We start from the raw sequence: 12,802 nt of genomic DNA on the forward strand, positions 1-12,802 counted from the left end.
CTCTTACATCAGCTCTGAAAGTATTGCTAATCCAGGTTGGGAAAATTCTACTACATATATACTGAAGACTTCAAACAGAAAAAAAACAGTAACTGAAAAAATGTCCTTTGACAACGTGCTTCCAGAGGGAAAAAAAGGTATCTATGGACAGCCATGGCTAATAGGTTTGGTGTATGTCAGTTAAAAGCAGCCCAAGTTTGGTATGCTCAGAGTGATAGCCAGAGGACTTCTGAAACCTGGACCAATGGTGGGCTCCTAAGGAATTCTTGTCAGGCTTTACCTAGCTGGCTGCACTCAGACTTAAGCAACAGTGTTGTGAAGTAATTAGGAGAAATTTTACATCTACCACTACCACGAAAATGATTTATGGACAACGAGAGAGTTTCAAGCAATTAATAATACACTAAAGCATTGTTTGGCTGTATGATGACCAAGCTTGACGTGAAATTCTATATTCCAAGCTATAAATATCATTGAGAAGATGTGTATGATGTGGAGATGACAGGAGAGGAATTTAAGAGTGAAGAAATAAAATCTAAAAGGGAATGGGTAAAGTCTTACTTTTTAAGACAGTCTTCTAAAAGCACAGCAAAACGAACCATCCTGCCCTTCTGGAAGAGAGGGTGTAGGGGTACCCCAAACTACTAAGTTTCTTTCCATATTAACATGTCGAAATAAATTACAACCAAAAAATATGTCTTAGGCCAGGCATGAGGGCTCACCCCAGTAATCCCAGTACTTTAGGAGGCCGAGATGGGTGGATCACTTGAGGTCAGAAGTTTGAGACCAGCCTGACCAACACGGTGAAACCTGTCTCTACTAAAAATACAAAAAATTAGCTGGGCTTGGTGGCATGCACCTGTAATCCCAGCTATTAGGGAGGCTGAGGCAGAGGTTGTAGTGAGCCAAGGTCGCGCCATTGCACTCTAGTCTGGGAGACAGAGCGAAACCCTGTCTCATAAAAAAAAAAAAAAGTCTCAGAAGACACTAATGGGACTTACAATGGGTTTGAAACTCACCGTTTCCTGGACAAACAGCCAAAGGCACAGAGTGATGATAATGCTCATAATTATAATAGTAAACTGACATGTAGTCACTGTACTGACACCTACCTATGGAAGGCTATTTAAACTCTACATATTTTGCAATGAATAGCTACTGTCTGAATAGGCATTTATTCAATATACTTGAACAGCAACGTTAATTCTGGATTTTCATTTTAGTTCAGGTGGGTCCTTAGCCTACATAAGATAAACAAATATCTTCTAAGTTCTCCTAAGGAGCACAACCTGCTGGCCTTTCTGGTAATATGTGTAGCAGCTGTTGTCATCAGTTTGTTCCAGAAATTCCCTGACATACTGGGAACACTCCTCTTGCTACATAATGGTAGTGGAGGAGGAATACAAACACAGAGAGAAAAACAGCACTGTCAAGGCTGAGAGGAAATGAGGAAAAAGATCATGGAAAATCCAAAAACAAGGAAGGGAAGACAAATGTGCACAAAACAGCTTCCAGAGCCCAGGAGAGCATTTATAATGTAGAGCAATGTAACTAGCCTCTTTTCTTATCTCCATAGCCAATTATCCTGTGTGTGTGTGTATGTGTGTGTGTGTGTGTGTGTTTATTTTTAAATAGACATGGGGTCTATGTTGCTGATCTCAAACTCCTGGACTCAAGCAATCTTCCCACCTCAGCCTCCCAAATTACTGGGATTACAGGCATGAGTCACCGTTGTCTGGCCAGCCTCCTACCCATTTCTTAAAAATATGAAGGCAGAGGCCCCTTTATTAACAACTGAGCATTGAAACAAAGCCCTCCACTGAATACTTTCAAGAATACCTTGAGTCCTTGCCAAGGGAGGCTGCCTCGAAGGAAATACATGAACATATGGCCTAGGGCTTCCAAATCATCTCTCCGGCTTTGCTCTAAAAGGGAAGACAGATCACACATTATGTTTGCAGTTATTAAAGCAGAAAGAGGTTCAAAACCAAATAATTCCTTCAGAAACCCTTCAGCTCTGCAAAGGCTCTGCTTATTAATTATTTGCATATTTAAGCCAAGGATAGTATTTTAGATCAAAACCCAAAACCAATTTGTACTTCCTTTGTCTAGATCTGTTGATGGTAAGTAAATATCAAGAGAAAAGAGCAAATCCTGAATTAAAACCAAGCACAAATCACTAAACAGTGAATAACCACTCCTCACTCAATGCTGTCACCTTCCTGAAAGTGAGAAGATTTTAATGAAATGCTATTTCTAGTATATGGGCTACAATTACCCTTTAGTTACCACCAGGGAGTGAGCAGCAGATTAAGCAACCCAAAATGTTAAAACAGTCCATTCTGGCTAGGCCTGCAAAGAGACAAGCTGCAAAATGGCTAGCATACGTGTCTAGTGCTTTTTATTCATCATAAAAATGAACACTTATAAATTCAGTTTCCTATCATCAGTACATAGTCTCTTGGTTTCTATTCAATTTGTACCATGTCCCATAACCTCAAGAACATTTTAAAATTTATTACTAAGGTTCCCTCAAAATTAGATGGGTAAAGCTGGACACATCTGTAGTCTTAGCTACTTAAGAGGCCGAAGTGAGGCCAAGCGTGGTGAATCATACCTGTAATCCCAGACTCTGGGAGGCTGAAGCAGGTGGATCACCTGAGGTCGGGAGTTTGAGACCAGCCTGACCAACATGGAGAAACCCGTCTGTACTAAAAATACAGAATTAGCTGGGCATGGTGGTGCATGCCTATAATACCAGCTACTCAAGATGCTGAGGCAGAAGAATAGCTTGAACCTGGGAGGCAGAGGTTGGGGTGAGCTGAGATCGTGCCATTGCACTCCAGCCTGGGTAACAAGAGTGAAACTCCGTCTCAAAAAAAAAAAAAAATGAGGTAAGAGGATCACTTCAGCCTAGGAGTTTGAGATAAGTCTGGGCAATATAATGAGACCTCATCCCAAAACAAAATAAAACAAAAAATCAAAGTCCCTGTATTCTGGAAGTATATCTGAAACAAGTTGCTGGGTTTTTCTCTCCTTTTAATTGGGAAGATGAAGATGACAAAGAACTGCAAAGTAGTTAATAAAAAAATGCAACTTCATCTTAGAAAACATCCTACACATTCTTCGTTAGACAGAATCTAAGTAGTACACGCCTTCATTTCTTTTTTAGAGACAGTCTTGCTCTATTGCCTAGGCTGGAATGCAGTGGTGGGATCATGACTCACTGCAACCTCGAATTCCTGAGCCCAAGGGACCCTTCTACCTCAGCTGAGTAGCTAGGAATATAAGTGTGTGGAACCAAATCTGGCTAATTTATTAATTTTTATTTTTTGTGAAGATTCAGTCTTGCTATGTTGCTCAAGTTGCTCCTGGACTCAAGCAATCCTAACGTTTCAGCCTCCCAAACTTGGGATTATAGACGTGAGCCACTGCACTGAGCCCATGTATTCATTTTGAATTTGCCAATTATGGTTCATTCTCAGATTTTTTTTTTTTGAGACAAGGTCTTGCATGGTTGCCCAGGCTATAGTGCAGTAGCATGATCTTGGCCACTGCTGCCTTGCCCTCCTGGGCTCAAGTGATCCTCCCACCTCAGCTTCCTGAGTAGCTGAGACTATAGGCACGCACCACTACCTGTGGTCACTTTTTGTATTTTTTATGGAGATGGGATTTTGCCATGTTGCTCAGGCTGGTCTTGAACTCTTGGGCCAATCAAACAATCCACCAGTCTTGGCTTCCCAAAAAGAGCTGGGATATTAGTATTCAAGAAGGGTTAAAAAAAATAAAAAATAAAATAAAAAAATAAAAATAAAAATAAAAAGAGCTGGGACTACAGGTATGAGCCACCAAACCTGGCCCATACCAGACAGTTTATGTGTTTATTTTTCAGAATCAAGTTTAGGGCTTTGTCAGAATAAATTACAGAAGCAAGACTAACAGGTTCCCTTCAACTTGATTGTGCTTTCTTTGTACAGAAAGTAAAACCCAAGAGAGCCAGAGAAAGCTGCTCAGCTAACTCAAAATACAGAAGTGCAATGTGTTTAACTGCTGCCTTATAGGGCGTTTGCATAAAAAAGAATAAATAGTAGTCTACAGGGTAGATAAAAAAGAAAAGGCAACTTTCTAAATAGTGATTTGAAGGAGTTTTTAAAAAGATGGTCACTAATGGGAGGGAGGGGTACCCTGACAGAGATAAATAACATAATCCTAAGTTGGTATACGTCAGTGGAAACAATCTTAAAAATAATGAAATAAAATAGCAAGACCATCAGAATCCTTTGTCTACACAGCTTGTCTGAAATTTGCAATAAAATATACATAATTGAAAACAAAAAAGCAGCTATACAAAAACAGTTTGTTAACAGAACCTAAAGATGCACAAATGAAAGAAAGAAAAGAACAACCAGGGTGAGTGGAGGCCTCCCACGAAGCAGGGCAGATAGAGAAACGACTATGCAGTTTCTCATACTGTATCACACCTACTAATTGCCTCTCAATTTGTATATCCACTTCCTGTAACAAGAGGCCCCTTGGTTATTAAGAATTCACTGACAAATGTTTGAATTTTAGATAGTTGAGCACTAGAGGGCGAAACTCTCCACATTTTCAATATTGATCAGGCCTACAGAAAAAAGATTTCTCGTCACAGCAGAATTATGAGATTAAAAATTTGTTTAAACTCACTGGAATAAATAATAAAGTAACTTTTCAAATCCTGAGGAAAAAGAACTGTAGAATATGGGACAATAGGAAAAATAAGGGTTCCTAAATCAGGAAGGGTACCTAAATAAGGATACCTAAATAAGGTACCTACAATAACGGTACCTAAATGAGCTCAACGATTGGGTATCTAGATCTTTGTTTATCCTTTCCACTAATTTAATCCAGTGAAATTAAGCATGACCAAGTCACCTCCTTTGGGTCTCAGTTTTCTCATCTGAAAATAAAGTGTCTGATCTGGAGAATATGAAAAGTCATTTTCCAGCTCTAAAATCCTAAAATAATCTGGTAACTTAAGCCTTTAGGGCCTTTCAAGAAAAGAAAAAAAAAGAGTGAAAACCAGAGCATGCTTTATTTTCATATGCCTTTGAACACTCCACACTTGTCCAATTCATTATTTCCACATGCCCTCATTTTTTCATGTAGAATATTTTCATTTTCAAAGAAGAAAGATTTCCAATACCAGCAAGACCAGCAGGACACAAAATTCTTCAATTCTTCTGATTGGGCCAAATGGAAGGTGTTTGGGTCATGGGGGTGGATCCCTCATTAACTGATTAATAACCTCCCTTGGGAGTGAGTTCCCAAGGAAGTTGGTTGGTGAGAAGGGCCTAGCACCCCCCTCCCCATGTGATCTGCACACGCTAGCACCCCTTCCCCTTACACCACGAGTGGAAGCAGCATGAGGCCCCTGAGGCCCTCACCAGATGCAGATGCCAGTGCCATGCTTCTTGTACAGCCTGTAGAACTCTGAGCCAAATAAAGGTCTTTTCTTTATAAAATTAACCAGTCTCAGGTAATCCTTTATAGCAACACAAAATGGACTAAGTGTGGCTACTCTGATGTGGCAACTAATCAGGTTTAGGAGGCTTTTTCTCTTGTTCTCCTCCATAAAATTAAGAAATGATTTTCTTAAAGCCATTTGAAAATACACATCCCAGTCCTTTCTTCTTCATTGCAGCACAAAAAATGCAACACATTTAAAAACCAATAGAATCAGAGTTCCTATGAAAACCTCTATTGTTTGAGACATGTGAAAGGGTTAAAAAGCAGTGACAACTTCCTGTATGTATTCTCTGTAATGTGGAGAACACAAAATATGATGACAGGTTAGATTTCACTTGAAAAACTCTGGTACTCAGTAAGCCAAGTCTGGGAGTAAACTCAAGGTTCCAGCAGGAATGGCAGTACATCAAAAGATGAAACAGTCTGATACACAGTAGATGCTTAAAACATATTTTGTTGGATAAATAATAATCAGGTTAATTACAATACACATTGACCTTACTATTACCAGGTATTATGCTAAACATTTTACATACATTATCTCATAGAACTGTGTATTACCGGGATAATTATCACACCCATTTTATACATGAGATAACTGAGGCTGAGGGAGGAAGGATACTGGATCAAAATTACATAGCTATTAAGTAAGAGTGCCAGGATTTGCATCCTTTTTCTTAACAACTACTCTGTACCTCATACAAACAGAACATGAATATCCATCCCTTGTCTGTTCTCAACTTTCCTCTTAAGAACAATATAATTAGTACACAAAGGCTGAGCCCAGGAAGTAGGCATTAGAACTTCTAGAGTTTGTCAGTTAAACCACAGTATCATAATTTTACTATTTAAGATATAGTTTTTGTTTCCTTGTAAAAAGGAAAATTACTTGTCATTACGAAGGAAGAAGGGGATACTGAGCACTACGCAAGAGACCTATGTCAGGCATGGTGCTTTCACATATATTATCCATTCAACCCTCGAAATATCCTTGTGAAGCATTACTCTCATTTTACAGATGAGTTTCAGTGAGATTAAGTAACTTGTCCAAAGTAATGCTGGTAGTAAATACCAGAGGACTTCTAGTCTAATTTTAAAGTATTACATTTATTTAAGTGAGGATTTCCACGTGGTTACTGAAAATTCCTGGTAACATCATAATTTCAAATCAAGTTGTATCACTTTGTAATGTCATTTTTACTCTTCACTATCATTTGAATTCCTCAGGTGAATAACCTATGTAGTTTACTCAATGAGGCAATTTAGTAGATATTACATTAGTCTTTAAATACTTATTAATGTGCAGGCCAGGTATGGTGGCTCACATCTAAAATCCCAGTATGTTGGGAGGCTGAGGCAACAGGATCTCTTGAAACCAGGAATTTGAGACCCACCTGGGGAACATAGTGAGACTGTCTTTTTTTTTTTTTTTTTTTTTTTTTGAGACGGAGTTTCACTCTTGTTACCCAGGCTGGAGTGCAATGGCGTGATCTCGGCTCACCGCAACCTCCGCCTCCTGGGTTCAGGCAATTCTTCCTGCCTCAGCCTCCTGAGTAGCTGGGATTACAGGCACGCGCCACCATGCCCAGCTAATTTTTTGTATTTTTTAGTAGAGACGGGGTTTCACCATGTTGACCAGGATGGTCTCGATCTCTTGACCTCGCGATCCACCCGCCTCGGCCTCCCAAAGTGCTGAGATTACAGGCGTGAGCCACCGCGCCCGGCCGAGACTGTCTTCATAAAAAAATTTTAAAATTAGCTGGGCATGATGGCATGCCCCTGTAGCCCTAGCCACTGAGCAGGATGAGAAAGATTTCTCGAGCTTAGGGGTTTGAGGTTATAGTGAGCTATGATCAAACTGCTGCACTCCAGTCTGAGTGAGAGTGAGATCCTGTCTCTGAAAATAAATATGCTGGGCATAGTGCCTCACGCCTGTAATCTCAGTACCTTTGGGAGGCTGAGGAGGGCAGATCACTTGAGCCCAGGAGTTCAAGACCAGCCTGGCCAAGATGGTAAAACCCCCATCTCTAATAAAAATACAAAAATTAGCTGAGCATGGTGGTGCATGTCTGTAGTCCCAGTTACTTGGGAGGCTGAGACAGGAGAATTACTTGAACCCAGGAGGCGGAGGTTGCAGTGAGCCGAGACCACGCCACTCCAGCCTGGGTGATAGAGCAAGACCTCATCTCAAAAAAATAAATAAATAAAATACATATTAGTGTGCAATAGTTAATATTTAAAAATATTTTATAATTATTTCTGTCTAGGAGTATGGAATCTGATAATAATTCTGTTTGACTACTCTCTAGAATGTTGATTTTCAAACATGTTTTTTTCCAATCATCTAGGAGTCTTTTCTTCAAATAGAATCTTGCATGGAAGCCCAATATATGAAACATAAAAAAGGGAGGCTTTTTTGAAGAAGCAGGCAAGCCCAGGGCTCTGCCTGCTTGGTCTCCCCACTGTTCCTTAGGCTCCTCTGACTCAAATACTCTTCCCCTTGGGCTAGCTCCTCACAAGTAAGGTCTTCTGCCTTGATTAGAGCATTTCACAATATTTGTGCAGGTTGTTTATCCTGAGTAAAATGCAAGACTCATGGTAAAGCCAGTATATTTTCACTGCATAAGACAGAAGCTCTTCCTTGAAGACTTCTGTGCAGAACTATGTCCAGTGAACAGAAGTTTACTCCATTTTTAGTGAGGCACTCTTCCCCACTGCAGACATCAGCCTGATATCCTTTTCAGGGCTGTCATATATGGGGTCATACCTAAGCAAATACCAAATTCATTACTAAACTCACTAAAATGCTGTCCTCTTTTTACAATAATTCAAGTATTACAATAATTCAAGTACTACACTGCTGAGAAACTAAACATTTGGAAACACAGTATAAAGGATTAAGAACCTAGGTATAGTCTATAGGATTCTCTGAAAAGTCATTAACTTATCATCTCAACTTCTCATGTATAAAAATCACTTAACCTTGTGAAGCAATAAAAACCACAAGTTGTAATGCACAATGAGGATATAAATGTTACAGGAAAAATAAATTGTTCTAATGACTTGCCCCTTTCATGGAGCAGAAAATAAACACACCTTTGCCAAGATGCGTGTTGATAGACATGTATCTTGCAGTTCCAGTTAAACTTTTGTGTTCCCTATAAGGTATGTGTTTTTTGGTTTCAGGGTCAATGTATTCCTTGGCTAGTCCAAAGTCTATAATGTGTATAACATGTTCTTTCTTATTGCCTTGTCGGCCAATCAGGAAGTTCTCTGGCTTGACATCTCGGTAGATGAGGTTCTTTGAGTGCACATATTCCATTCGAGAAAGCTGAAAGAGAAACAAATTATGAAAATACTCCAAAGAAATGTATCAGGAAAATACATCAAAATGTTTTCTTTTATCAAACCAAGGTTTTAATTACTGAAATAACAGTAAAATTCATCTCCTTTTCACCACCCAGAGTCACTTCACTGACTTGAAAACCAAAAAATATTTTTGTTATAAATACATACATAACAAATATCAAGACTAGGAAAAGAAAGTGGGATAGTACAGGTCTGCTAAAATGATAATTCAGTTTTACCTCATAATGTCACAATTTGTAACTGATGAATGAAATTAATTGTTTATATGCTACTTCAGAAAATTAAGCAGTTGAGGGAAAAGAAGTATTCCCAGGTAGGATATCAAACTGTTGGTGACCTTTGAGACAAATGCCACTGCCATATTCACCGCCTACCCACATCTTCCTATCCTTAGTCAGACAAGCCTACCTAACCCAGCTTTCATTGTTGTCAGGCCCAGAGAAGTTAATACTGACCTGATATCACATAGCTAATTAGCAGCAGAGACAGGGAAACAGTTCATTTTATTTTTTTATTTTTTGAGACGGAGTCTCGCTCTGTCTCCGAGGGTGGAGTGCAGCATCTGCCTCCCGGGTTCTAGCGATTCTCGTGCCTCAGCCTCATGGGTAGCTGGAATTACAGGTACATGCCACCATGTCCAGCTAATTTTTGTATTTTTTGTAGAGAGGGGGTTTCACCATATTGGCCAGGCTGGTCTCAAACTCCTAACCTTGGGTGATCTGCCCTCCTTGGCCTCCCAAAGTGCTAGGATTACAGGCACAAGCTATTGCACCTGGCTGAAACAGTTCATTATTGTTGTTATTTTAAATTTATTTTAAGATTATTTTTGTAGAGATGGGGTCTCACTATGTTGCCTAGGCTGTTCTCAAACTCCTGGTCTCAAGCGATCCTCCCACCCCAGCCTCCCAAAGTGCTGTGATTACAGACACGAGCCACCATCCCTGGCCAGGGCTACCGTTTTTATATTAAGTTAAATATAACCAAGAATAATCATAAAATTATTTCAAATTGTATTATTTCTATCTACTAAGCTTTACTTTTAGTACTGAAAGAAAAGCTCAGACATTTAAATTTGGGGCTCAAAAGTCAAAGTCAATTATCTAACATTTCCAAATTTTTATAGGACAGTGGAAGCGACCATTACCATTTTAAACAAATAAAGATACATTTACATCCTTCCCCAAAGGGCTGTGACAAACTTCTCAAAGAAACTGCAGGAACTGCTTCTTAAACTGGTATTGGTGTATAATTTAGTAAGAGTTACAAGAGCTGCCTCTTCAGCTGAAATTTGTCTCTGAGAGAACTGGAGGCCAGAGAACTACAGCAAATTCCTGGTCACACAGTTTTGAATCTGAGTATTAGTGCAATGGGTTATATTGTCAATCTTTTCTTGATTGCAACAGTGAAGGGAGAGAGGACATGACAAAGCCTTACAGCTATATGTTTAAAACATATAAATAGGTTGAGTGCAGTGGTTCATGCCTGTAATCCCAGCATATTGGGAGGCTGAGGTGGGAGAACCGCTTGAGAACAGGAGTTTAGACCAGCCTGGGCAACATAGTGGAAGCCTGTCTCTACAACATTTTTTACAAAATTAGCTGACATGGCACCTGCAGTCCTAGCTGCTGGAGAGGCTGAGGCAGGAGAATCGACTGAGCCCAGGAATTTGAGGTTGCAGTGAGGTATGATCATGCTACTGCACCCTAGCCTGGGTGACAGAGACCCTGTCTCAAAAACAAAAAAACAAAACAAAACAAAATCAAAGAAATTATTTGCATTTTAACAACTCCATCTAATCATCCTCTTTCTCCCAAATCTAAATTCTATGCTTCCTCTCCAGTTAAGGGCAGATCATTGCTCCAATGTGCAAAGTCTTAAAATAGAGCAAACTGCAGATGTAGTGTGACTTCTCTTAGTTTACCCTTTTTGCCCCAGCCAGCTTCCCAGAAAGTCATCAAGCCTGTGAGTACTAATTCCTGATGTGTCACTACAGCTAATAAATCACCAAAAGGCCCACAAGGATGGGGCTGAGGAACCAGCCTATTCTCTTCTAGAGCAGCAATTCCAACTTACCAACTGGATGGCTATCATTAACACCGTCTTCAAAGTAAATGTTCGGTCACAGAGATCAAACAAGTCCTCCAAGCTAGGGCCAAGGAGCTCCAGCACCATGGCATTATATTTCCCACATGGTCCAAAGTAATACACCTGTGGGAGACCTTCACCTGAAAGCGGAGGGTAAATGGGGGTACAGAGTGGGAGGCACAAAAACCAAAATATGAGATAACAGTTTTAGCACTGAATAAAGTATTTTTAAAAGAACAGCTTGTGAGATTTCCATTTTCTTTCATAGTCCCTACTGAAAACTTAAACTTGGCACAACAGCTTCAATGGGAACTAATAATGGTGGGACAGGCTAAGCCATTGAACAATATGTTCAAATAAGTAGTTATTTAGTTATTTAATACCACAATGCCAAAAACATTTCCACTGCTATATAAGATAGAGGATGGTCCCTGGTCCATTGAATCTTCCCAAAGGATGCCTGAGAGTAGAGTATTATAAAAGGCTCTAAGGATGGCTCACTGAGATCAAAGGCCTGGCTAACAGAACTTTTTACATTAGTTGGTTCATGAGCACTCCCTATACTTACTGCCATAGCCACATGGGCTATTTGCAACTGTTGTCCTATGGAGAACTCCGATTGAAGAGGCAAGGTCACAGAGAGTGCAGTCTGGCCCTAGGCGAGCACAACTTGCTCTCTTTTCACAGGGAGTCTCTGTAGTTTTTTGTTGTTTTCTATCAGCTGGAGAAAAGCCAACACTTAAGTGTTTGGTTGCTAATAAGTATTGATGAAAGAAAAAAGGGGAAAAAACACAAGGCTGGGTTTTCTCCAGATTTGAAATTCATAGCTATTAAGAAGCCAAAATCCAGACTTTTTCACCTAAGTGGCAAATTGTGAATAAATTTCCTTTATAAAGTGCACTGTAAATATGAGGCATTCACTAAATATATAACTGGTACCATAAGAATAGTAAGTATTAATAAGATTACAGAGGCCGGGCATGGTGGCTCACACCTGTTACCCCAGCACTTTAGGAGGCTGAGGTGAGTGAATCACAAGGTCAGGAGTTCGAGACCAAACTGACCAACATGGTGAAACTCCATCTCTACTAAAAATACAAAAATTAGTGGCACGTGCCTGTAATCCCAGCTACTCGGGAGACTGAGAGGCAGGAGAATAGCTTGAACCCGGGAGGCAGAGGTTGCAGTGGGCTGAGATGGCGCCACTGCACTCCAGCCTGGGCAACAGAGCGAGACTCTGTCTCAAAAAAAAAAAAAAAGATTACAGAACATTAAAAAATTATCTTGTTTCATAGAGCAGAAACATTTCCATCTTATACATTTATGTTTATAGTGGTCTACAGTTGTATGTTATAGATTATTGTTCGCTTCTGCCTCCAAGTGTTTTAGACAACAAAATTCTCTCCATCTTCCCACTCCCGCCACCCTTTTTTTGTTTTTTGTTTTTTTTTACTTGAGGCAAGGTCTCAGTCATCCAGGCCGGAGTGCAGTGGTAAGATCTCCGCTCACTGCAATCTCTGCCTCCTGAGATAACGCAGTCTTCCAAGCTTAGCCTCCCAAGTAGCAGATGGGACTGCAGGCTCGCTCTATCACACCAGGCTAAGTTTTTTCTTTTTTGTAAAGATGAGGTCTTGCTATGTTACCCAGGCTGGTCCTCAACAACTCCGAAGCTCAAATGATCCTCCCTCCTTGGCCTCCCAAAGTGCTGAGATTACAGGCCTCCCAAAGTGCTGGGATTACTGTGCCTGGCCCCATTCCCTTTTTATTTGTATGGGTGGCATATAGGCAGATGTACATGTAACACATTCTTCTTTCCAGGGTAGTTCTTGTATATTTGGAA

The 12,802-nt window shown here is 40.1% G+C and overlaps 1 protein-coding gene across 8 annotated transcripts in view; it reads right to left on the reverse strand.

Annotated features, from left to right (window-relative positions):
* Positions 1-12,802, reverse strand: part of CSNK1G1 (casein kinase 1 gamma 1) — a 180,625-nt gene that overhangs the window by 40,734 nt on the left and 127,089 nt on the right. For 7 of the 8 annotated variants that reach the window (XR_001105836.2, XM_021666212.2, XM_012443020.2 and 4 more), the window contains exons 5-7: positions 10,951-11,102; positions 8,605-8,839; positions 1,840-1,925 (exon numbers count right to left, since the gene is read on the reverse strand). Coding sequence is in view for 7 of the 8 variants with exons in the window: in XM_021666212.2 (XP_021521887.1) it covers positions 1,840-1,925; positions 8,605-8,839; positions 10,951-11,102 (473 nt within the window). In the remaining variant the exon portion in view is untranslated. The remainder of the gene's footprint in view (positions 1-1,839; positions 1,926-8,604; positions 8,840-10,950; positions 11,103-12,802) is intronic. The other variant, XM_021666213.2, reaches the window with a different exon arrangement.

This window comes from Aotus nancymaae, unplaced genomic scaffold (assembly GCF_030222135.1).
Source record: "Aotus nancymaae isolate 86718 unplaced genomic scaffold, 86718_ANA_hifiasm-v0.15.2.pri h1tg000041l, whole genome shotgun sequence".
Classification (NCBI taxonomy): domain Eukaryota; kingdom Metazoa; phylum Chordata; class Mammalia; order Primates; family Aotidae; genus Aotus; species Aotus nancymaae.